Genomic DNA, 27,513 nt, shown 5'->3' with positions numbered 1-27,513 from the left:
TTACTGTTTATCTCACTTTTCTCAGTCTTATCTTGTTTCTCTCTCTTTCTCTCACAAGATTGCTATCCTAAATGTGGTCTCTTTTGTGCCATGTGTCCTGCACAGAAGTGCTTCACTGTGCTATATATTTTCATAAAAATCACTTCTCATGGTTTGACTTATGCTGTTGGATATGGAAAACTGACTGCACATAATTGTATAATTGTGTTCTTGGGTAATTTTACGGTTACTCTAAGAACACAGGCTTCCTTTATTTTCCGGATTTAATCAGAGCTCTAGATCTCACAGGGACCTTCTCTTTTCTCTTCTCTCTCTCTTTCTTTCCCCTTGATAATTTCCACGGTGCTTCATTTTCAGAGGAACATTCTGAATCCAAACTATTCTCTCCGTGTAATTCTTGTCTGTTTCTCTGCGAATCCATCGAGAGGAGACTCTGAAGAGAGTTTGCCCTCTGACCTTTAGGTGTGTGTAGTTTAGGCACTGTTGGTTCCATAAATAGTGTCTTGCAATACTGGCTTTCTGGGTATCTTGTGTAGCAAATCCACACACACACAAAAGTCAAGCCATGGTCAAGAGCATGTGAAGAGCGTTCAGCTGGCTGGGAGTGAGATCAAGGCTGAAGATTTTTGCCTTTTATAGCTGGAGAGCGGAGTCTGGACAAAGTAAACAGTGAGTAAACTACTGCGCTCTTTCCTCTTCCTCTCTCTTTGTCTATGGAACATTAAGAATCTTCCCAGGCCTGTTTACATGACTGCTGGAAATTAATAGGGCTTATATTTATGGGTTCGCTCTCTTGCAGGATAGAGATTGTGTATAGGCGAGGACAAGGGAGAGAGAAAGCAGAGGGGTGGTGCTGTGTAAAGTTCATTGTTCACATTTTAAATCAGCTAACCTTTTGGAAATCCTTTTGTTGTCTCAAGTTCTTTAGGGAATTTGGTGCTGAAATCCCTTTATGTTGTGTTGACTTGGGATGTTAGGATTGTGGCATGCCCTGTTTATTTATAAAGCAGTCATCAGATCACTTTCCTTCATAAAACATGTGATCCGAATCTTGTACTGCTTATAATGAAATATATGAATAGCCTTGATGACCTGATTTCATACCTCATGAGACTTAAAGCAGTTCTTAGTAATGTTTCATTTAGTCTCAGATGTTACTAAACCTTTAAAATCCAGATAAATTCGAATTGTTGACAAATGAGTAGAGCTATGACCTTAATGTGGATAGGAGAGCTCAGATAATGAGTTCATATTCTTCCTTATCTATGACATATAATTGCAGAAGGTTTTTTTGTGTGTGTGTGTGTGCGTGAAAATCTGAGCACAATGTGTGACACCGACAAGTACATTTAAATTGTAATCAAGTTAAAGTATTCAATCTGGCAAGTATGCACAAAACAAAAACTTGATACAGATTGTATTTATGATACCTTGCCTGTATTGCGTCCGTCACATGTCTGTCTGCGTATGCGCTCAATGCCAAGGTCAACTGTAGCGATGTATGAAGCAAAGCTAAACGAGTAAATAACAGTTAATGTGACCTTACCTTAAGTTTGGACTGGCAGATTTCAGTTGGACTATATAGATGATGAAATTGAAAATTATGATTTATTAGTTTAGTCTGACTGAAATTGAAACATTATGTATATAGTTACACTTTAATTTTGAGATATCTTCTGTAATTCTAGAGAAAACAAGTGAGCTTACTATATAAATCTGAGAAGCAGAAAAAGCAAGACATAAAAGTCTCCATTTACTCTGCATTAATCTCATTACTGAAAAGTGGTTGAGAGAGATAATTCAAATTAGATGTGAACTAAAGATCTCATTTGTGATTTTTGACCTTCAAAACTTTTGTTTCATAAATAATATAGAACTTTCAGTAAATGATCTTGGAATTCTTAGATTTCTATTATCTATTATCAGTAAATGATTGAAAGCACACAAGTCTCTAGAATGTCATTGTCTGCTGTTGCTTTTAGGTTAGTCTTCACTGAAAATGAAGGGCCAAACCACATCTAATAATTATTGATTTTCCCATATCTTTGTCTGTGTAAAATATAATAGAAATGAGCAGCAATAAAGCTCTCGACCATTTTAACTTGCCTTTATTTCCTTCTAAACTTGACCTTATACTGGAAGATACCCTTACAAAAAATATGTTTATTCAAGTGTGCTATTAGTATACTTCTTTTAAACTAAAAATAAGAAAGTATAGCCTACTTTCAGTCTACTTTTTATGTTCTTCTCAGAAATATACTTTATGTACTTCTCAGTAATATACTTTAAATGACACTTAAGTATACTTGACTTATACTGACAGAAAAGTCTAAGTAGATTTGCCCTATACTTAAAGTCAATCTTTGATTTGAGATTAAAATTAAGTATTCTAAGTATTGGCTTGTGGTTGTGTTTACTCTTTTGATTGAATAGCCTATTAAATACTTTTTGACATAGATATACATACTGTCTTATAAACTTACATTTTACAATAGATTTGTTTGAAAATACTGATTTATACAGAAAACAGATATGTTCCTAAATCTGATTATGTGTGTTTTTGTGTAGTCCACTGGGAGCACATAGGAATTTACTTCAAATCTACTTTATACAGTTAAAGATATATTTCAAGCATAAAAAATGAATACCTAAATAGGAACATAGTAGTATACTTAAAGTGCAAAATATAAATAAACTAAATGTATGATGTTAAGTTCACTTAAAGAAAACAGTATAAAACTACTAAACTAGTTTACTGAGAGAATTCTTCAAACTGTACTTTCAAACAAACTAAAAAAACGTGTTGTACAAGTATTTAACTAGTAAACTAAATGTATACCTGTACATTCACTTGTTAGTAGTTGCTGTACAAACAAAAAACGTTACTTGCAGTGTACTCAAAGTTTACTACTGTATGTATACTTTTAGACACTAAAAAGTGGGCCAATTTATTTAGTCCCTATTATAGGGGTAATGAAATAGTAAACTTACAAGTATACTAGTACATTGATATTAGTATACTTATACATAAAGTGTTCTTAAAAAATATTCTTGAACTTTACTTAAGTATAGCTACTTTAAAAAAGTTAAACTTGAAGTATACTTATTTTTTTGTAAGGGTTTCCTGTAAAGATGCAGTTCCAGATATAAATGTTCAGCCAGTGTGAAGATAAAGTTCTAGTGTTTTAGGCAGATTTTTGCCAAATTCTTTAGGCACAGGTGACTGTTCCCCTTGAGGACAGCTGGTCCTCTGTGCCAGAGAGAACTGAGAACGCCCACTTGGATTCAGTGACTAGGCTGAAAGACAAGCTCTTTTTTCACTCCATAGTCAGCAGTATGGAGATCCGGCAGATCTGGTGGATTGATGTTACAAAAGACGATGAGGTACTGACCCTGAGTCAGAGTGAGGTCACATCCTAAACTAACACCAAAGAACCAAAAAAAGAAGCAGGAAAAACTGCATAGATGCTTGGTGGTAGCACAATCATCATTGTGCTCTTCGGCAATGTCAGGTTCCTCTTGGTATAGTTGTGTTCATGGATAGTGAATTGTAATTGACTTTGGATAAGGGGCATCTGGTACATGGCAATATTCTCAAACTGAATTACAGAGATGGGAGATATTTTACGTCTATATGTTGATGACTTTATGCCAAATTAGAATATAATTGGCTCTTTTATTCAATAGTTCCCTTCTCTTAATAATATATTTTCTTTCTGATTGCTTCTGACTGATCTTTTCATCTCCCCCTGTGGCAGATGCTGTGGTTGCTGTGTTGTCCTGGTAACACTGACAGTGAAATAAATGCACTGAGAGCGCTGCATTATTGATCAGCATTAATGAGTTAAAGGTGTGGCAGATCGTGCAGAAGGACTCTGTTGTCAAAGTCTCTGTATCTGAAGCACTACCCTGCTGTGTGTGTGTGTGTGTGTGTGTGTGTGTGTGTGTGTGTGTGTGTGTGTGTGTGTGTGTGTGTGTGTGTGTGTGTGTGTGTGTGTGTGTGTGTGTGTGTGTCTGTGTGTGTGTGTGTGAGAGAGAGAGAGAGTGAGAGATGCCTCTGGGAACTTACAGTATGTCCCAGATCTAAAATCATGAACATCATGATAGGGGTGGGAATCAGTGTGGACATGGTGATATGATATTATATCAATATCTGGGTCGCCATATAATAACATTGCTATTTTTTATGTTATTCAAATAATTATATGTTGCTTTTGACAAGCCAGCGTTTCCCACAATAGTTTCTGTATGAACCTGAAAGTGAAAGACAACCGATTTACCTTTTTGCTTTTATATGATCAAAATTGTCATTATTATTCATGTATTCCCTTATATCCCTTATCTAAAAAAGGAAATCAATGCTTTTAAAAGGATATCAATACTTTTATTCTGCAAGGAAGCATTACATTCAGCTTTACCATCACAGCAATAAACTACATTTTGAAATATATTACAATAGAAAACAGTTGCTTTAAAATGTAATAATATTTTACAATATTACTGTTTTTACTGTATCACAGTGGTATTTATTTGCGTCATTGTTTGGTAACACTTAAAAATAGACTTAAAAAATAGATACCACAAACCTTTAAAAGTCTTACTGGGCCAAAACTTTTGAACGGTAGTCTGTAAATGGAAAGCCCAAATAAACCTCTTTAGCAACTGAAAGCGGTACTTTGCACATGTGTCACACTGTATGACCACAGACAGCTTAGATGATGAGGTTATTTTTGTCATGGAGGAAAATAGGCCTACCATAATAGTCTGTGCTTATTGTTATTAAAAAGACAACCCTTAGGAGAAAACAGAGCTAATGGTCTCAAATGGTAAACAGCAGTCTGTCTTTTGCTCTGTGTATCCAACGCTATCTCACGACCAATCTCATGAGTGATTAAAAGGTGGCTAATTCGTATGAATTCGTACGATTTGTCTAAACCCACGTGATGGGTAGGTTTAGGGGTGGGGTCAGGGGTAGGTAATTCGTACGAATTCATACGAATTTGATAACTCGTAAAATATGTACAATTTAGCAAAAATCGTACGAATTGGTACGAGTGAGGTCGTATGAATTGGTACGAATTAGCCACCTCGTAAAATTCGTAGGAATTGCCATGAGATCGGGTTGGTATATCTGTGTGTTTGTTTAAAGGCTTGGTATTGTATCCATGGCAGCTTTAAATGCTTTGAGCGCTCATTAACAACAACTAACCTTCTCAGACTTCTGAGGTGACAGAAGGTCTCGGTATGGATTTGTCTTGGAACAATGCAACATAATTTCAAAGCAGCAATCAGAAAGGGACGACAGGGTTTTCTTTCAAAATGCTTAAGGAGGGGCCTTGTGTACAGAACACACACTCAGTGTCCCTCGTTCCGTTTCCGTGGTTCTGTTTCCCCTGGTGATGATAATGCTCTCTTCCTTATCATCTCTATGGTTACAGGGTTTCATAGAACCAACAACATTTGGAATTCTACTGTATTGAGTACATGTAAGCAAGCAAAACAAACAGCACAGAGTTGCTCAGTGCTTAATGGCCTTTGAGGAGAGCTGGCCACAAGACCAGAGAACAAAGCACATTTTGTTCTTCTCAGCATGTCTTGGTGGATTAACATCTTAACCTTGCTTACTGCTTAATCTAATAATGCAAAAGTGGGTCATGATACAAATATTTTGAAGTAAATACATTTTTTGTGTTGTTTGATAATCAACCATGCACGCAAGCTGTGAAGATACATCGGTGGATATTTCCTTGAAACTACCCCTGAGTTCCACAGAAATCAGACAAGAACCACAGCCAAGCCATGTGCAATTTTAGATACTGTGGTATTGGTCTGTACGATGGTATGCTCAGGAATTATCTAAATATACAAGACTGCATTTACAGTTTGATACAACACACAACTGTAGTAAAAATGTTCAGAATTAATACACTCTAAAAGATTCTGGGTTGTTTCAACCCATGTTTGGGGCAAATATGGACCCAACCGTTGGGTTTAAAATGTAATTAAAACATTTTATCCAACACTTGGGTTTGTCCATATTTGACCCAAACATGGTTTGAAACAACCCAATATTTTTTGTATTGTGTATTAATCGTCATTTATTATTTTCCCTGGGAGCTCCAGACAGAGTTTTGCAATGGTTAACTGGGTCTCTACTAAAACAGTAAATGCACTATAAGCATGGAAATATTTGCTGCTAATGTTTGGTTTTAAGGTTTGAGTCTGGGCTTAAGGGAAGGTTAAGAGATAATAAGTGCGCATTTTTGTCATCAGCAGATTTTGGGCCAGATGCACTCCTGGATTCAAATCATAGACAGTAAAAGAAATGGACACAGCGACCCCATTGGATTCAACGGAGACAAGTGAAGTCAATTAGAAGCTCTTACTTCCTGATGGCTGAGCGTACTGAGCAGACTCAAACTGAGCTTGACGACGTAGATGTGACGTGAGCAACCCGTCTGTCTTCTAGTAGCTGTGCCAAGAGAAATCTAAATCATTCCCTTCCGAAACTTGCAGAGACGGAGAGCGTGAGTAGGAGGTGTCCGTGAGCTAGGAGCAGGAGAAACTTTTGCTATGTATTTTGATTAATTATTTTGTCACTTTGCCTCCACGTCCCCCCGATTGCGCGCGAGCTTCTCCTCCTGTCCATACGGTAATTCTTTACTGTGCGACGGAGAGTCGCGTGGTTATGACGCAATCGTTAGCCTATTTTTACAAAAATTGCTTCTACGGGGCCATAACGGAAGCTACAAGGTAATGGAGCCTTTTATACATTTTCGTGTTTCTTTAGAAATAAATAATGGACAAATGGAGTCTTTAAACGCCTCAGATGTAAAGTTATTCGCTGTCAAAGTGACGCCAAAATGAATGGGAGTCAATGGGATGCTAACAGCAGGTGGGGGTCCGCTAGCCAATGGCGGCGCCCGGGGAAACTTCAAAATAATATGAAACCCTGCCCCCCTGATTCAAATCAGCGTTTTCAGGCATGGTAGGCGGGCGCTCAAACAAGGATGCTAGGTCGCTAGTGCACCCCTTGAGGCCAGGAGAGTGAGGTTTACTCACACAGCTCTTTCTAACTGGTCTCCATTACACACCTAGACATACTTTCACCAAAAAAACAAAGCAAAAAAAAAAAAATATATATATTATGATATATTTTCTATATTTTCATCTTGCTTTAATTTGTACATTTGATAAACATATTTCTTGGAAGAAAGGCACATTTATTTTTCATATATATTTTTTTTTTATTGGTTCTTTTTTCCTGAATTTTTTTGAAGGTCAAGATTAATAAATTTGGTTTGAGGTGGCAGCCTTATTGTAATGGAAATGGTCTGCTAACAAACACACACAGATTGCAGGTTCAATCTCACATAGACATGACCTAAAACTTTAGGGTACTGTTCAAATCCCACCATATAAACTATTGTGGACATTGCTCCAGGAAACTGTTTCTTTGATTACAGTAGAATACGTTTGTTATACAGAAGGTTTAGTGTTGACAGAGAACAGTGGAGGCTTGACATTATACTTATTTGTTTTACACTGCGTTAACATTTTATTTTATAATATGTTGCCATGATCTCATATTAGTTTCAAAACAACAGGATGTTCTCACGCATGCGCACACACGCACACGCACGTACATGCACAGATTGCACACACAGACACACACACAATCTGAACATATCCTTTCACATGACCTCACATACTGCCTGTGGATATTAATACAGTCCTGGTCAGAATTATTGGTACCCTTGGTAAATATGAACAAAGAAGTCTTCTTAAATATTGCCCTGATGGTAGAAATGGGAATTTTCAATGCTTTAGCTATTTTCTTACAGCCACTTTCTATTTTGTGAAGCTCAACAATCCTTTGCTGCACATCAGAACTCTTATTGGTTCACCGATAAATGAAAATTATCCTATAATTTACTCACCCAGGTGTATATGACTTTCTTCTTTCAGCTAAACATTTTGGAGTTATATATATAAAAAATATCCTGGCTCTTCTGTATAATGGGAGTGAATAGTAACTGAGATTTTGAAGCCCAAAAGCGCCTCCATCCATCATAAAAGTACTCCACACAGCTCCAGGGAGTTAATAAAGGCCTTCTGAAGCGGAGCGATGCGCTTTTGTGAGAAAAATATACATATTTAAAACTTTATAAACTATAATCACTGGCGTCTGGTAACGGTGAACTCTGACAGGTATAGGCCTATGAGGCTGCTGTCACTTTAAGAGCTAATACACGGATCCAATATACTGATACACATGCGTTTTCTTTATGTTCTTATATTTCTTTTTGCGTTTCTTTCGATTGACACTATTTCATATAATTGGCAACACCTATATATACTGTATATATCTTTGTTAAAAATGTCTTTAGATTTTTTTTGATTGAATTTCATTGGTTTATTGGATGTTTGATTAATTCACTGATTGACCCTGTCAGGTTGTTCATCATGTTGATATAACAGTTGTTGATATTTGTTGTTTTCTTTGCCTGACGAAGACTGCTTATGGTCGAAACGTTGCAATTTATTAAACTTCTTTGGGTGCAGAAATAGCAGTGTGCTGGTTCTTTTGCATTTCAGCTGTTTTCTTTTAATCAAGCCCCTGCTTAAGTGATGTTTGGATGTGCACATACTACTTTGAGTTTAAAAAGTTCACTGAGAGATGTTTCTAAATATTTTCTCTCTAATGTTCCACTGAAGAAAGTGCTGGCAGAATTTTCATTTTTGAGTGACCTGTCCCTTTATTTGCCTAGTAAATGCTACATCATCAATAAAAAAAAAATTGTTTAGTCTAGAAATAGCCTAAATTTGGAAACTTGGCTCTGAGAATAAACTCAATGAGATTTTGAGGGTACAAATTGCAAGCCTTGAACATTCTCTCTGACCCTCTCTAACTAATCTAATCACACTAACAGAGCACTCTTGACATCTTTCTTTTATCACCCGCTAATGAGCCATTCAGTTCCTCTCATCTACCCTTTTAACTTGGCAAAACAGTGCAGTATTATCTATGGTTTTAATCATCTCTCTGTTGTTAATGGTCAGTGTGTGGGGGTGTTTTACTGAGACACCCTCTCAGATTTGAGCAAAATGTAAATGAAGGGCCTTTTGATAGATCACTGGTGCGGATGTTTTTGAGTCTATGATCCCTGTCTGGCCCATGTGCATACCACATGCTATAACCAGTTCAGTCTTTGCATAACTATGGATCTAAGGTTGCTGCATGGCTGGCATGCAAACAACCCCAGAAATGATGCAGCAGACATGACTGACAGATGTTAGGGGGCATTCTTAGTCTATGTTATTATGTGGTCTAGAGTCTATATATGGAAGTCTATTTTTAACTCAGTGGGGTAAAAGAGAGGTTGGTCTTCAGTCTCCATTTCACATTCGTATAGAGTAGTGTCCAAAAGTCTGAAACCTCATTGAAGATCTGAGATTTAAAAAGTTTAGGATTTTGAAAAATGATAAAGAAACGTGAATAAGAAATATTTCTGGGTCACCAATCAAATCAAATTGATCTTGTGTGGCGTGACTACTGACTCTTACTTTCTTACATACAGAAAGGTCTTGCATTCAAGACTGCTGAAAAAAAAAAAAGGTGGGGTGGAGCAGGAATGCCACAAGAATAATCGGAATGAGGTAAGGGCTGTTTATACTTTCTCAACGTTGTGATTGGTGGATTCATATGATGCTCCTCAGGAAACCTGTGAGGAAATTACAGCTTACTGTTTATTGTAGTCACAAACAAAGCCCCACCTGTGTATTCTTTCTGATGACAACTAAACAGAGAGAAACCTATCAGCACATCTCCCTCAGCTCACGCCCTTCTAACACATCTATTGTTCCTAATGAGACATCCTATTTTGAAAGGATAAACTTGTAAACTGAACTGTAATATGAACTAATAGAAAAGAAAGAATAACAAACATGAACATAATATACTTTTTGTATGAAGGCAACAGGTGTCAGCACGAACAACTTTGTCTGTGGTAAGCAAACAATGGAAACTGAGATTTATTAAAAAAACATGACTTATTTCCCCCCTGTGACGGACAGCAGAGTCATGCATAACATCTGACCTTAGGCTACTTCAGCCAACTTGGTGCAGGGAATTCAGCAGAGCCCTGTGAATTTCAACACATCCCTGGTGAAAAACTGGTTAGCTGGTTATATCTGGTATTCCATCCTGGTCAAGGTAGTTAGATGAGTTTTGGGGTGGCAGTGAAAAAACTAAATTAACAGCTCATTAGGCTACTCCCTGTTAGAAAATCCAGTTTATTTAGCTGGTCCTTTAAACGTGGTCAAATGGAAGCTGGTTAAGCCTCCTGCTGATCCAAGATGGTCTACCAACAAAGTGAAGCTATAGACAAACTGCAAGTTCCAAAACACGACTAGTATTTTACTACCTTTTACATTCTACATTATTAGCCAGAATTTAACCATAACCTTTAGCCTCCTGAACCCCAAATAAATCAACCAGTTGTAGTAGGCCACAAGAAACCCTTTCCAGGTAGGCCTAATCAAGTTTTCATTCCAGTGATGGACAGAGCTCTGCAAACAAAGTGAATGTTTGGTAAATAGTGCGGTAAACAGTGAAGTATAGGTTTTTACCCCGCCCTGTGCTTTTTACACTGAAATGGGAGGAGTGGCTGCATCATGGACAGATCTGGAGACAGGCAGGATGTGAACACGCTCTCTCCCAGCTGGAGCTGAAAGGTAATGATGACCTTTATAAAGATAAAGGCTGAAGTGTTGCATTCAATCAATTCGGTGTCCGCTGTTTTGATAGCAAGATGTTTGAAGACTGTGTGTTCCGGTTATAACTTTAATGTTGTGTAAGGAGCGCGAGACTTTCCTCCGCGTGCGGGTGAGTTTTGACGTTAGCAGGTCCGCTAAAACAGTCCACATTTTATTTGCTCTACAGCTTTGTTTAAATAAAGGTGTGAGCGGTTACAATTTACAAATACTGTTTCTGATCAAGTTAAAGTGTCTGCGGGCTTGTTTTCAGCATTTCCCCGTTTAAAAGTAAAGTTCGCTTGGTTGTTGTTTGGCGTCACCTGGAGAGAGAGTAACGTTAGCTACAATCACAGATTGCATAATGTTGGTTAAAAACTAGTAAACATCTTCAGGAAATTCAAGCATCTTGTAAGCTGGTTCAGAGAAATAATTACTCCAAAACAGTCTAAATTTAGTCGTTGACAGGGTGCATGCCCGTGGAAACTGCGTATACGGTGTAGGCTATGTTTTGTACACACATCTTTGTTAGATGTCAAATCAAATTAGGTTTAACTTAGTTCATAATAATGGCTATAATTTGTTCCCTGTTATCCATTTTAAGTTATAATTGTGATTTGCTTGAAACCTCGTTAGCTTGTAGTCCACTTGTGATCTGTATCAGGTTGTGACCTGCCTAATCGTGTCTACATGGGATGAATTTACTTTCACAGTTGGTATATGGAGTAACTGTTTGTTTAGCACAGCTCACTAGGTTCATGGTATGAACAGGAACATTCTTCTTTAACTTCCGTTTAACTTCTAAATGCATCATTTTATCTCCATTACGTTTTACCCAAACACTTTTCACAGCTTGTTGGTAGGCTCCTTGTTTGCATGTGGTTTGCATCGTGACTCCTGCACTCTGTCAGGTAGACAGTGAATCAGACTATCAGTTAATAGTTTTAGGGAAACAAAGTTCGGCTGGTCAATTAAATGACCTCTAAACTCTTCCAGTTTTGTTCTTCCCCCTCTATAAATCCAGCCATAAGAATTCTTCATAATAAAACTTATGATTGTTGCTTCCTGTTTCCATAAAAGCTTTATTTGTTGTTACAGTTGTCAGTTAAAAGTAGGTTTTTTTAATGACATTAAGTGTTTGCTTTCATCAGTAATATTTCTAATCTTGTAATCTACATGTGTTCAGACTGTGCCCTGAAGAGGCAAAAAAAGAGAAGGCAGACAAAGATTAAATCAGTGGCCACTTCCAGGAAATTTTATTTAGACCGGTTTGATTTTGAATGACCTTTCACAGAGAAGAAAGAGAGATCCTGGAAAAAGAAAGTCATTCTACTAGTCCTACATCCTACTTGGGAGTACTCGAAAGTGAAAACACTGACCTATGATAAAAATGATTGCATGTCTTATAGTCATGTATATATTTCTTTTTGATGATTGGTTATGTTGCCATTTTGAGCGGTACTTTGCAGTCTGCTGTTGGTGTTGGGTGAGCATATCTTACCAGCAAATTGAGAAACTATCCCCTGGTTTCACAGACCTGCCTATGCCTAGTCACCTGGTCTAGGCACCTAATCACCTGCATAGGCACATGCCTATGCCACAGACCTATGCCTAGTCCCAGACTAAAGGCGTTCACACCAAAAGCGATAACGATAAAAGACAATGATGAAGATATAGTTCTAAAATTGTTCTCAGTATTACAGAATAGCAGAGGCCACACCACAGCTATAAGGAAAACGACAGAGAAATTATATCACTGGAATCTGCACTTTCAGAATGATTTTTTCCCCAGCTGATGAATAATAAAAACATTGACAGCCAATCAGAATCATTCCTGCTATAACGAGCTCAAGCATTTAAAGAAAAAGATAAGCACGTGCTTAGAATAAACAGAACGATATCGTCTGCTGGTGTGGACGCAAATATAGTTATCGTTATATTTATTGTTTGGTGTGAATGGGCCTTAAGGCCCGGTTTCACAGACATGGCTTATATTAAGCCAGGTTTAGGCCTTAGTTTAATTAGGGTATTAAGTAGCTTCTATAAATGTAACTTAGAAAATAACATTACTGATGTTCATCTTGAGACAAAACAATGGCGCTGAGTCCGCTGACGTTTTTCAAGATATGTCAGTGCAAGTTGCTTTCAGTTAAAACAGCTCAAACATGCATTTTAGTCAAAAAAGTATGTTTTAATTAAAATAATATACTCATGTATTTGTTCTATTGATCGAGTATTTGAAAGGAAACATTGGGGAAAAAAACCTATCCCTAAATCATTTACTTGTTTACTCATAATATTACATATTTTTCCTGTAGTAGTATATTAATAGTTTCCCACTCATATCGTATGTGCTTGTGTTTTGTGGTCACAGGAGCCATGAGCAACAGCTTCTCAACTGACATTTAGGCATCCCACATTTAAATTTCTTGGGTGAATATCCCTTGAATTGCATGACACATCCACACAATAATGGTAACCATTTACAGCCTGTCCTTCTAAGGGATTTTAACTCTGAGCCTGGAGTCAGAATGAGGTTCATTCCTGCCTGGTTTTCACTATAGTGTGTAAAATGTTAGCGTCATTATAGAGATTGCATGCTCTCAGGGAATGTAGTATTCATCAAGTCTGTGCTTGAGCTTAGCACAACCCTCATACTAGGCCTTTTAGGCTGTTGCAGTTCATTTGGACTTTAACTTTTGTTTTGAGAGGTAAGACTGAAATGGTTTCTGTATGACTCCAAAAAAAAAAAGAAAAAAGATGTTAGAAGTAATGAAGTATTACTTCTAGGAGCACTTTTTTTCTTTTCTTGTGCTTCTGCATGGTGAGCAGGGGTAGGAAGACCAAGTGCTCAGTTTGCGTCAGTGGGTTTTTTGACTAACTAGGGAAAATCCCTTGGAGTTTTACTCATAATGACTCAAGGAATGCCCTTCAAGGTACGCTTGTGCCCCTAAGATGTTAGCCTGTCTCATTCTACCCCTTTTTAAACTTAAGCATTGTCAAAGCAACCTACAGGATGTGTCACTTATCTTGTGAGAAAACCGCAAACATGCAGTCAGTTTCATAAGGACTGTTGGGTGGGTGGGTGGGTGGGTGGGTGGGGGACCTTCCTGGCGGTGTTCCTCGGATTTGTTTTTAAGATCCCTCACACTTTCATGTACTTTTGTTTTGGTCACATGCATTCCATTTAGCTGCCACATGGGAAATACTCCACCCAATTCTTGACAATTAGCTTCAGTGATGGAGAATTCATCCTCTTCCAGGAAATCTGCTCTGAAGTGACTTCACATGGGGAGATCCTGTTTTTGTTTCATGTTGCCAAGCTGTGTATGTGAATAAGCCCAAGTCATTTTTATTCTCATTTCTTCCTTCATACACTATTATTCAAATGTTTGGGGTAATTCTTTTTTTTTTTATATATGAAAAATTATTTTGCGTGGATGCATTAAATTGATCAAAAGTGACCATAAAGACAAGTAAATACTGTTATTTTGAAGTTTCTATAATCCTGAAAATAAAAATAAAAATTGTGGTTTCCACAAAACTATAATGGTTGCTGAAAATTCAGCTTTGCCATCACAGGAATAAATTACATTTAAAAATTTTGAAATCGTAAAATATTTCATAATATTGCTGTATTTACTGTATGTTTAATTGAATAAATGCAGCCTTGTTAAGCAAAAGAGATTAAAACTTTCAAAAACATTAAAATAAATCTTCCAACTCTAAACTTCTGAATAGTAAGTGTAGGTCTTCATTTTGGGACGTTGTTTGTGTTGAGGAAAATTTTGTCATTTGGACCCTGGTTTTTCATGTCATTAGCTGTGTTACCATCCAAAAACACCATCAGCAGAAACATCCGATTAGTCAAGTGGGTGTAATATTCACTACGTCAGAATTTATTCGGCAAATTAATTTCCATCGCCTATTATTCAAATTAACTATTTTTCGCACAAGTCAAATACCACCTCAAGGGAGCGTGTAAACTTTTTTGCGACTTAAGGAATTGTTTTCTGAATTTTGCCGTTTCCATCACTAGTTTCTGCGACACTTCAAAATGCGCATTAAAGCAGTGGGGGTTTTTCTGTCCCACTGTTTCTGTTTCACTTTTTGAGTTGATGTGTTTGTGATCAATTACTAAGGGTGTTTGATCTCTATACACAGATGAGTTTGCAAACCTTCCCTTCTTAATATTGATTTAATCCACACAAAAAATGTAGTCATCAAGCACCTGAGCCAAGATAGTTCATCACAGAGTGACCGGTTTGCTTTTTGTTTAGCCCCAAACATTTTTATTCATGTGTGACATTAATCTCCTAAAATGTCAGTGGACTGGAAGTCACACACAGAGATTATCATCAGTGAGTGGATGAATAAAAGACAGTGCTTCTAAACTGTAATGGAGCTAAATATAGTTTGCTCTGTTCTCATTCATACACGTCACAGTTTTTGCTTCATGGTTTCTTGTTTATCATTTGTGAACGAGAACAGTGGCTCTCAACTGGTGGGTCATTGAGAGTTGATTTAACTGCCTGTAAGTGTTACAGGCAGTTTTTGTAAAAAATAAAACTTATTTTTGTTGTATTTAGCATAGTTTGGATGGCAAAATAACTTGGAAACGTGACAAATTAGTCAGATGCCAATATGGACAGGTTGCGTGATGTCTCTTAAGTTTCAAAAACCATTAACCATATGCAAGATATATATATAAACAAAATTGCAAATTTTCCTATTCAGCCTTATGTCATGCCATGTTAATTTTGCATATCGTTGGCTTATAACTTTTGTACGGTACATACCTTTGGTGTTGTGTTTGGTGACTTGTTGAACCATATCATAATAGGGTTATTTTTGGTGGGATTTCAATGGAAACAAATTTATTTGGAACTTGCCAAAGCATCAGTACAGAAACGGCTTCATGTCTTGATTAAACATTCAAAAATTGAGTAAAGACAGGAGAACTAATATAAAACGCTCTAAGAAATAGCTAAAAACTTAACTATAAATGCACACCTGCACTGAAAAAAAACAAGTAAAATTTACTTTAAAAATATGCATGCAAAAAAAAGTTAATTTCACATATGGAATTAAGTAGATTCTACTTAACTAAGTTAAGTGAAAGTAACAAAGAAAATTAGTAATTTTAACTTGGCTAGTAAAAGGTTGAGTAATATCTATTTAGTTGATGTTTCCTTTGCAATACATTTCTCTCAAACAATATAATTAAAGGATTAGTTCACCCCAAAATGAATTTCCTAATAATTTACTCACCCCAATGCCATCCAAGATATCCATGTCTTTCTTTCCTTAGTGGGAGAGAAATTATGTTTTTTGAGGAAAACGTTTCTGTATTTTTCTTCTAACAATGGACTTCATTGGTTACCATTGTTTTTAAGTCCAAATCAGTGCAGTTTCAAAGGTCTTTGAAGTGTTTAAACGGGCTGTACGCGATCACAGCTGAATAAAAAAAGCTGAATTTTTACCTTCAATAGGTCGGATTGAGCTGATCAACAAACGGACAGGGAACTATGTAATCACGTTGAAAGGTCACGCCGGCGCCGGCAGAAGTACCGCCCCACTGTTTACAATGCGACCGTACGTAGGAGGATAGTTCAAATAGGCGTGACCTTTCAACGTGATGACGTAGTTCCCTGTCCGTTTGTTGATCAGCTCAATCCGAACTATTGAAGGTAAAAAAAGTCTAAATTATATATATATATATTTTTTAAATGACCTATCGTTTCGCTAGATAACAACCTCTTCTTCAGCTGTGATCGCGTACAGCCCGTTTAAACACTTCAAAGACTTTTGAAACTGCATTGATTTGGACTTAAAAACGATGGCAACCAATGAAGTCCATTGTTAGAAGAAAAATCCAGAAATGTTTTCCTCAAAAAACATAATTTCTCTCCCACTGAGGAAAGAAAGACATGGATATCTTGGATGGCATTGGGGTGAGTAAATTATTAGGAAATTTTCATTTTTGGGTGAACTAATCCTTTAAGCAATAAGCCCCACGAAGAACAGAAGAGGGGGTTCAGACTCTGCTCTGCGTCGTGCCTAACAACGCCCCTTAGCTGTTCTAAATCCACTGTAAAACACGGCTTCAAGGGGCTTATTGCTTTTATAAAACGGCTACTCCATAAAAATATTCATTTTAATATTTATTTTATTCATAAAATAAACACCAGCAACAAAAAATATAACGTTATAACACATTTATTCCTCCACCAAGCAATGTTGTTCCAAAGAGGTTGCTAAGCAACAAAGAATCACAAACGGCAGTTGTGCAGTAATACTAATGTAATGCGGTCACAGGTGTATGTTTGAGTAATTTACAACGGCTTTGAACGTGGCTCAACCAATCAGAATCAAGGACTGGAACTATCCGTTTTATAACATTGAATACGCTCTATGCACGAACGCTGCTGACCTATTTCCGGTAGAATCTCAGCCAGCGTCTTTACTTCCTCATAGCGCGTTCTATAGCAAAGTGTACTAGCGTCAAAACTTTCATAAAATTCATTTTCTCAGAAACTGAGACAACGATTTTAGAAACCGATTCGCTAGTCGGATTTTGCATGATATGAGAGAATACTCACCCTCAAAGTTGTCGATGTAGCTCGAAATATATAATTTAAAGCCCTTCTCTTTCTTACTCTTAGGTGTGACAGCTAACTGCCTCACAATACTGTTAACATCATTCACGTTAACCGCTGGAAGTTCTTGTAAACAGCGAGTTAAATTTGCCATTATCCACCTAATGCAAAAACGGCTTTGGGCGCAGCACCGGATGTAAATGGGCGGGCTGAGACAAAACGCGGAAGCGATCGTGCATAGAGCCTATTAAACCACACTTTTAAAGTATATGCTTTACTTAGATGTTTCTAAGTAAATAATACAATAGCTATTGTGTGAGACACCGTATCTACTTATCAGAAATTACACTTCACGTGAACGCAGAGACCTCAATACTTGGTAGACAATACACAATGAGGGTAACATTTGATGTATTGTTTGTGTTTGTCTCATTTTGAGTAGAAAATGAACTCCAAATGTCACAAAATGGCAAGTTACTAATCCTAACAACAAAAGCAATGCTAGAACCATGTAAATACTGCTGGAAAACAGTGAAAAATCTACTTCATTAATTATTCAAGTCCCAGTGCATGATGGGAACACCAGTAAAAGAAAAGTTGAGTAATTTTACTTTCAGAGTTATATAATGTTGATGTTTACGCTTTAATTTCTACACGCTTGAATTGAGTACTAATATAGAATTTACTTCGTTTTTTTTATTCTTGCCTGAACTAACTCTTTCATGTTGTATTATTCTGTAGTATTTACTTAACCACAATCATTTTTATTAGTGTATGCCATATGAATTCTGTGTTCGTGACGCTGGTTGGCAACTGTGATCAACTCTGCTTTGCATTGTGTCGAACAACATAACGACAGGTTCTTTCTTGTTTTGACTTGTTCAGGACATGTGCTGTTATTTCTCTTTACATTCACATTCTTCACCTTTTCTCACATGTAAGAAAACGTAAATCTGTCCCGCCTGCTGATACCTGTCCAAAAATAGATATAACATCAGGTGCCGCTACTCATCCTTGGAGACCAGAATGCAAAACAGACAAGCAAACATGCATGCAAAAAACATTGACCAAAAATACATACTGGAATATAACAATACTCTTAATGCCAAATGCACATGTAGCAGCATTGCATTATATCTACCACTACATGTTGTATTGTCCTATTTGTAATTACCGTTGACTAGCTGCTATGGTTTCTACTGTGGATTTTGTGCACAATTGCTGAAGTGTCTTTATTAACCATCAGCTGGTGGTAAACCAACAAGTTAGTCTTGTTTTGGGGTTGGTTTTACAAATCAGGAAAATTCTTGAAATTCAACAGTAAATGCATTGTCTGTTCACTTTTACAATCCAGCTGGAGTTAAACAGTTTGTAAAGGGCTTGTGAATGGATCTGTCTGAGTGTTTAGTCTAGTGATGTGAGGCACGGAGAGATTCAGTTCATTGTTTACACAGCAAACGTAGTGTTAATTATTAATAAGAGACTTCACCTCCTGGGGACGCTTACAGCTTACAGTTCTCTGACCGTAAGTGCACTAAGTAGGAGCAAATGTACTGAATGCCTGGATTGCAGCTCTTGCACAAGTCATAAGTGCCTTCAAAAGTTTTTTTTTTTGCCCTGCAGGGCATCTTTTAACAAGAAGTTGTCAATTTACTGAACTTCAGCTTCCCTGACGTTGCCTTATTGCATAGGCTAATAGAAATTAGTGTTGTAGTCAATGTATGCTTTTTTGCATGGTAAAATCAAATCTGTAGCTGGCCTTTTTTGCCAAATAATTTTGTTAGATAAATACCTTAACCAAGTTTAGTGTTTTGTTCTTCCCTTTATACTCACACTCACACACACCCACACCCACACTCACACTCACACACACCCACAGGCTCCTTCCAGGCAGCTAACCTCAACCTTAAACCTACCCATTCCCTCGCTGCCTGGAAGGCGCCGTTGGGGGCTAAAAACACCAAACACCCACACTCTCAAATGGACAAAAGTAATGTCTGGAGGGGATATTTGTTTTAATGACCCTACAAGTTTGATTAAGCCATAAAAATGTGAATAAATATAATTTATGCCTGAACTAATAAATATAATTTATTCACAGCAGAAGAGACTGAAAACTTGTTCAGCTTGTAGCTTGCTGTACTTTCGTAAAAAGAAACACACACACCTTCAGTCACTCAAAGATGAAACTGATATTTTTCTCTCTTCTGATCAATTCTAGCAATGTCAACAAATACTTGCCCAGGTCAGACCACCTGAACTAATCCATGTGTGTGAACAGACCGTGTTTACTCTTGCTGTTTCAGGCTCTGATGTTCCATGTAAGCATTATTACAGCAGCAGCAGCAAAACATGTCTGTTGTTCTTTCTCCTCAGACTCGGATTTCCTCGACACACCATCCTTGTTTCTGTGATTTGTTCTGCCAGTTTGTCAGGATGGGCTAAAAACAATTGCTAGCAGCTGAGCACCGTACACCTGGACCCTCCTCCGTCTCACCTGTGCACAGGTAAACATGTACACACTTTGGCCCAGAGTAATTTCACTTGATAAAAAATAATTTTGATTTTTATCAATTGTAGAATCAATTGATTTCATCGTGTTTTTTTACTTGTCCACTGCTGATACTTTGAGAGCAAGGTGACTGATGTTGATATTTATATAATAGAATACAGTTTTAGACCATAAATGATTTGATTATATTGAAATGAAGTTTTCTTGTATACAATATTTAATCATAATTAATTTAAGATGAGAAACACGTATTTTAAATGCTTCATGGTTTTTATTCAGAAATATGAAACCAAGGAAATTGGCATTATGCATTTAAATCGAAACATACAGATAATGTTGTTTCTCGTTGAAAATAAATGGCTCTCTGTCACTGAGTCTTTAAATCACCACTGATCCCAGAGGCCAGCTGGCCCCTGAGGCCACTCTAAATTTAGTCCTTTATCCCATACGTGTAAAACTAGACTACCCCTGCACTCGGATACAACGCTGTTCCATAGGCGATACTGGGCCTTTTACTAGTATCCCTTAGAGAGTTAGGGTGTGGGGTGTACAAAGAATAAGAGAAGACTGATAGGAAAATGGGCTAAGGTAGAGCAGGAAGAGAGAAAGGGAATGGGAATGTAAGCTAAACTGAAGAATGTGAAGTTGAATAAATGAGAGAAGCCATGTGCAACAGAGCAAAGGGGTTGCTGGGAGACAAAAGCAACGATACAAGAGAAAGAGTGAGGAGATGTTGAAAGAGAAGCAACAGGTGAATGGGGAAAAAGGCATGTTCAGAATAAATGAAGTATTGATAATTAACCTTTAGTAAGTGTGAGTTTAATGAAATTTAAAACTCAAAAATATTAAAAGGGGTTTTTATGTCTAAATACGGTTACTCCAAGGCATCCCAAATAAAGTGTTCTTTATAAACTAGTGCGTTAACTCTCATATAGAGTTAAACAAAGAGGTTCACTTAGTTTAATTTTAGCTTGAAGGTCTAAAATTTTAAACGGCCTAGCTTGAAATAGGGTCAAGTCCTTAAAGTAACTCATGTCTTTGTGTCTACTAATAGTTTGTCTTCTCGATTTACAGTGTGTTTTGAAGTCATCTACGGTTGACATTTAGACTTGTTAGCATGCAGTAATCAAGAATTTAGTTGCAGACATTCACACACGCGTGCAAACAAACTCTGAAGCAATGCATGTAGTCATCTAACAGAATTAACTTTGTGGTTATTTGCGTCACTTTTCTGTGGCAAGTAGAAACTTGTTGAAACTGTCAGCTAAACTGTTCTGGTGAAAGAGAATCTATCCTAGGAAATGAAAACCGTAAGAGGTAAGGCAGGTGAAACAATTTAAACCGAAACTTTGCAGTTTTCTGCAGTTGACCCAGATAGCATCTTGTGTCGTGAAGTGCCTTTAGTTAATTATATATTTAAGAGTGCATGGCAGGGTTTTCTGGATGCAGTGCAAGCTACAATGTTAAAGTTAAAGTTTTAAAATATTAAAACGGTGTCAATTCATTGTGAGTTAGTGGTTTGAATTGGACTCAGACCTGTGGTTGAGTTCACAACAGACTCCCTCACTAATTCTTTTTCAGTTCTGTCATGACAACTGTCAGGGTGATTGGTATGGTAATGGATATGACAATGTTGTATGTTTGGTCTTGGTGGAATAGATCTTCTTCTGCTGCTTTAATTGCTGCTGCTGCTGCTGTAGGTTATTGCTGCGGCAGAACAAGTACGGGACTTGCTCCTGCCAATACATGCACGACACACTGCTGTGAGCAAGTAAGACATGCTGCTGCTTCTGTACAATATAGCGTACATGAATTACCCCCCAACAGAGCAGGTGACATGATATTTGACAATACAATACAATACAAGCCGAGTGTACTGTACGTCAGAAAATTCCCCACCCCCAGCAGATCTACCGCCAAAACATATGTGCTGCTGCTCCGAAGAGCCATAGGAACGCGTGTATGCTAGCTATGTGTGCCTGGCGCTTTAGTTTTGAGAATGAGAAATGGGGCATATGCTTGGTCTTGGGGGACTAGATCTTCCTACGCAGTATTCCCCCCAAGCAGATCTAACCTTTAGACGTAGGGCTGGGTATCATTTAAAAATTTGCAATACTGATACTTTGACTTCGATACCGGTACCTGAACAATACTTTTTCGGTACCAATTTTATGAAATTCGTTTTAACAACATTACCTAAAAATAAACTTTGGTTTTATTTTACTGTGTGCATGGGTCCACAACCACCTGAGCAAATAGTATGATGATTTAGCATCGTTTGATAATCGTCATTGTCAAACCCTCTATACTCCTATTTAATGAATTAATAATTAATTCATTACATTTATATAGCGCTTTTCTAGGTACTCAAAGCGCTTTACATATGAAAGTGGGAATCTCCTCAACCACCACCAATGTGCAGCATCCACCTGGATGATGTGATGGCAGCCATATTGCGCCATAACGCCCACCACACACCATCTTATTGGTGGAGAGGAGACGGAGTGATGAACACAGACAGTATATATGAGGATGATTAGGATGCCGGGGTGACACCCATACTCTCTCGAAGGACATTCTGGGATTTTTATGACCACAGAGTCAGGACCTCGGTTTAACGTCTCATCTGAAGGACGGTTTATTTGTAAATGTGGAGTCATTTGGACAACGGATGAATAATGGAGTATGACTAACATGTCATGAGTAAATGAAAACATCAGCCTTTAAAAGTGTTGTAAATAAAGTAATAAGCCCCAGTTTTAAATGCTATGTCCTCTCATGAGCATTTTCTCATGTCCACTATGCTTAGTCGCAGTAACCTTACGTAAAAGGCTTGCTGCTGCTGTATCTTAATACGCATCTCTGCTGCTGTATGCTAGTATTTTACTCCTGCATCAAATGCAAGATTGTAAAACGCCTTTCTTAAACAAATAAGGCATTGTTTGATGTCTTGTAGATTAAGCAAAGGTTAATATTTAAACACTAATGCCCATCCAGGTTCTGGAACCCAGAGTTCCCAAAATTTAGTGATGGTGCTTAATGCAGATGCTGTATAGCAGTGTCCACCAAAAGATTAGAAATGTACCCCTAACATTAGATTTACGAGTCATTATTTTATGATAATTGGAGAAGAACTCAAATATTTGAGCTGATATTCTATTATATCTATTATCTGAGTTACACTTTTTTTTATATTTTTTTTATAATTCTGTTATCTAAATGAAGTCTCTTCTGCTCGTCAATGCTTTTTATTTGATCAATAAACCCTAAATACTGTGAAATATCACAATTTAAAACAACTGTTTTCTTTTTGAATATATTTTAAATTTAATGTATTCCTGTGATGGCAAAGCTGAATTTAAATGCAGCCATTACTCCAATCTTCAGTGTCACATGATCCTTCAGGAGTTATTCTGATATGCTGATTTGCTGCTCAAGAATTTTTAATTTTTTATTCTTTGAATAGAAAGTTCAAAAGAAGCATTTATTTGAAATGGAAATCTTTTGTAACAAACATCTCTACTGTCACTTTTGATAAATTATTATCAGAGTGAATGCATCCTTGGTGAATTTAAGCATTCATGTAAAAAAAAAAAAAACTAAACTTTTTTTTTGCTGACTTCAAACTTTTGAACGCTAGAATATATGGCACAAATACAGTCAGTATCACTACAATGATAGCATCAAATGGGAAGTAAACCATATTTATTGAGGGTGTTTATTTATTTTTTAAATTAGGTCTGTTGTCCTGTGAGTAGTTCTTAACATGTCCTGATCCATGTCATTTTTTTTGTCTCTGCTGTTCAGGTGGTGAGATTTGACACCATGCCGGGACCTCGGAAGAAGGTGAAGGTCATGTTGATGATGACGATGGTGTTTATCTTCATAGTGGTGGAGGTCTCCCGCAATGCTGGGAAGGGCAACAGCAACAAAAATAAGACTCTGGTTCCCTTGAAGCGTTTTTGGGCAAAAGATCTTCCGAATAACGCCTACTGGAATCGCCAGCAGCAACAGCTGAATTACATCAACAACCCCAACCTAGAAAAACTCAACTTCACAACTGATAAACTTCCAGACTGGCTAAACGACACGGTCAGTCTTGATTCCTGTGACCCAGACTTCAGGGTGACCACCCAAGTCAAGGATTTCAACTCCTTACCGGATCGCTTCAAGGACTTCCTGCTTTATATGCGATGCAGGTCCTATCCCATCGTGGTGGACCAGCCAAACATATGCAAAGACCAACCGTTCCTCCTCCTAGCTATTAAATCTTTAGTCCCGCACTTTGATCGACGTCAGGCTATCCGCGAGTCGTGGGGCAAAGCTGGCCGCCTTGCAAACAGAACGGTCGTTACGGTTTTTCTTCTTGGAAACGCAGCCATGGAAGACTATTTCCCTGATCTCTCAAATATGCTCCACCATGAGAGCTCAATACATAGAGATATTCTTCAATGGGACTTCAGGGACACGTTCTTCAACCTCACCATCAAGGAGGTGCTTTTCCTGGAATGGCTGAGCACCCGCTGTCCTGGAGCCAGTTACATCTTCAAGGGAGATGATGATGTTTTTGTTAACACCATCCGCATTATAGACTTCCTAAGCCATCTTTCTCATGCCAAAGCCAAAGAACTGTTTGTAGGGGATGTGATCACTAATGCTGGTCCACACAGAGACAAAAAGGTCAAGTATTTTATCCCGGAGAGCGTGTTCATTGGAGCGTATCCTGCATATGCAGGCGGGGGCGGTTATTTGTTCTCGGGACAGCTGACCCAGAAACTTCATAACGTCTCGAAGTCGGTGCCCCTGTACCCTATTGATGATGTGTACACAGGCATGTGCCTTAGGAAACTGGGTCTCGCGCCTGAGAAGCACAAAGGGTTCAGGACCTTTGATATCGAGGAGAAATATCGCAATAATGCCTGTGCCTATAACAGCCTGATGCTGGTCCATCCCAGAAGTCCTCAATATATGATCAAAATCTGGGCCTGGCTGAATGACCCAGCCTTGAACTGTCACTGAACTGCTGCTTTAAAGGGACAATTCACCCTATGATTATAATTCTGTCATCATTTACTCACTTTCATGACATTCCAAACCTGTAAGACTGACTTTCTTTGTATGGACCAAACAAAATTATAAATTTTCAGGGAAAGTCAATGAGATCCAAAAACTTTCAGATTATCTTCTTTTGAGTTCTGCAAAATAAATAGTCATAGAGTTTGGAACAACATGAGGGTGAGTAAATGATGACAGAATTGTCATTTGGTGAATTATCCTTTTAATGTTTTACCGTTGTTCTATTATGATTTCTTTTTAGCGTCTTTTCATGTCAATGGTCTGGAGCAATGATGAGCTCTTTACATTTCAAATGTGCTATCAATTTCAAAAGTGGCTCTGAATTGCTACCTATACAGTATTGCAATGGCTTGACTTTGTGTCAAATTCTGTTAATTGTTACAAGTATTTATACTCTGCCCTCTGGTTGTGAGGTCATAGGTGCTGAGGATTGTGGGAAATGTAGTTCAGCTGGTCTGGACATCAACACACAATACACGGCTCACCTGAGCACAAATATCTGTTAGTCATTTTAAGTGTTTTTTTTTTCTTCAATGGGAGAGTTGTATCATGGTAAAGTGAACTGACATGTTCAAACGATCATAAGTTTTAACAAACCTTTTTTTAAAGCATCTATGTGGCCGTCACAAGCATAATCTCACTGTCCATACTAGCCGCTTTATTTCTCAGCAATGCGAATGAAGATATCGCCTTCCTGTTTTGCACACAAACAGCCTGAAAATTTAAACGTGTTTGTGTGTGTTTAGATTCATGAAGAGTTGGCTCATTTTAGAGCCCTGGTTGTGGGGACAACAGTTTCGGGCCTCAACTGAATATAGGTTGCCTACCCAAACCTCTACATATGTGTTTTTGATTTTAACGGACTGCTGTCTCTCTTCGTTCTAGATTGATTCTTATGCAGAAACAGACAATCAATTGCTAGTCTTAATCTTATTTTTGTTCAAAAAAATTAAGACCTGGCCATTTCATCAAAGAAATGTGTTAAAGGTACAAAATCCTTCACTCCTCTGCTGGAAAAAGCAGACCAAAAGCTTGTTTCCCTCTTTGATCTGATTTGAAGTCTTCTCAAGATGTGCTCAGTGTTTTGGTCAAAAAATTATGGTTGTAAATTAAGTAAAATAACAAGAATATGACAGCAAATGAAAGGCAATGGGCTTCATCTTACTTTTGAAATCAAGGCATCTCACAATTTACCTTCTTGACTAAATGATTGAAACTTTGCAGCCAATTTTCCAGCCCCAGATTAAGCCTGTTGCTGTTGTTCATGCTGTTGCTGTATTTTCCCCTCCCATAAAGTGGCCAGGAAATGGTCTCAGCTGGATGACTTAATTACAGTACTGAATTTGATACAGCAGCCCCCAACTATGTTACAGTGACACCTGCTGGTCTGCATATGTATATTTTCTCTTTTTCTTTTATGAACACTGGATTTTTCATAACCTGCTTTCATCTTGATGGAATATTTAAATCATGCATGTGGCCTTCCAGTCAAATAGTAGGTCAAATATATTTTCTTTTTTAAGAGGCATAGGGCAAGTAATCATCACAGACTTAAGGCTGTGCTAAGTCCTATCTGTTAGTCTTCAGTCTGCCTCATTGGTTGTTTGCTGAGGAGTTAAATCCATTTTGTGTCATATTTGTCTTGTTTAATATTAAGTTGTCCACCCTGCTATGAGGAACGAGGGTCAGACGGATGTGTGTTTTATTTAGTCTCTGATAGCAAGGCAAGCACACCGTTTAAAAGCTTGATCTTGTGTTTGGTGAGAAAACAAAATAAAAGTGTTTACATGTGTTTATGAACAGTACAAAAAGCTTGTATTTACTATTTTATTGATCACAGAGGTAGATTATACAAGTTTTATACACTGGTATTTACTGTACTCTTGCGAGTTCTCCACAGGCTGTTGTTGTGTGATTGATTGGTTTTTGTATCCGTGCGTAACATTGCAGAATGAACGCTTGTTCTTGCCTTATGCTGTTTGTGTACCAGAAGATCTTTTGGTTTGTTTAGGTAATGCCTTAATGATCATTTGGTCTTTATGTAAATAAGATATTCGAATGTTAAAATGAAAATGTGTTGGGTAAAATGTGGCTTTAGTTGTGTATTTATGTGTATTTAATGTAGGTATGTGTATATACAGGCTCAGGAGTATGATCATGATAAAATCAGTTGATATTTTGGAATTGTTCATATATTCAGTCATGTCTATATGAAATTTCTGAAACTGTAATGGCTTTCAGGTATTTCATTTCACATCACCTTTAAGAACATTCAATTACTTTTTTTGCCATATATTTATATGCTGATTATTTTTATTTGTTTGTATTTCACAACGCCTCTTACCAAAAACACATTGTCAACCATGCAAACATTCCTACCAAAATGTGCCTGTTAATAATTTTGATCAATTTTGTGTCTGGCCGTCTTTTGTAATTGAATATGCACATTTATGTTTTTGTCACGTCTCTGTCTAAATTTTTTTGATTTTACTCTTATAATAAATGGAATAAATGGATGTTTTGTACCTCTGTATTCTGTCCATTCCTGAGTGCTTCTTGCAGAGTACTTTG

The 27,513-nt window shown here is 37.4% G+C and overlaps 1 protein-coding gene across 4 annotated transcripts; it reads left to right on the top strand.

Moving 5' to 3' along the window:
- Positions 1-78: 78 nt before the first annotated feature.
- Positions 79-27,467, top strand: b3gnt2b (UDP-GlcNAc:betaGal beta-1,3-N-acetylglucosaminyltransferase 2b). Of its 4 annotated transcripts, XM_082143101.1 has the most exons (4): positions 122-669; positions 9,582-9,660; positions 19,731-19,861; positions 23,674-27,467. In XM_082143101.1, exon 4 carries the CDS (start codon positions 23,692-23,694, stop codon positions 24,883-24,885), a length of 1,194 nt encoding a protein of 397 aa, XP_081999227.1. In that variant the 5' UTR covers positions 122-669; positions 9,582-9,660; positions 19,731-19,861; positions 23,674-23,691; the 3' UTR covers positions 24,886-27,467. The 4 variants fall into 4 exon arrangements, with proteins under 4 accessions (XP_081999228.1, XP_081999227.1, XP_081999226.1 ...); XM_082143102.1 differs by lacking the exon at positions 9,582-9,660 and having other exon boundaries at positions 79-669; XM_082143100.1 differs by lacking the exons at positions 122-669; positions 9,582-9,660 and adding an exon at positions 10,558-10,737.
- The last annotated feature ends 46 nt before the right edge of the window (positions 27,468-27,513 follow it).

Source organism: Leuciscus leuciscus (genome assembly GCF_965113295.1).
Source record: "Leuciscus leuciscus genome assembly, chromosome: 17".
Taxonomy (NCBI): domain Eukaryota; kingdom Metazoa; phylum Chordata; class Actinopteri; order Cypriniformes; family Leuciscidae; genus Leuciscus; species Leuciscus leuciscus.
This window is presented reverse-complemented; position numbering and strand designations above follow the sequence as displayed.

Bases quoted from the DNA above. Each gene is read 5' to 3' on its own strand.
- b3gnt2b (XM_082143102.1), top strand. From the start codon at position 23,692: ATGCCGGGACCTCGGAAGAAGGTGAAGGTCATGTTGATGATGACGATG.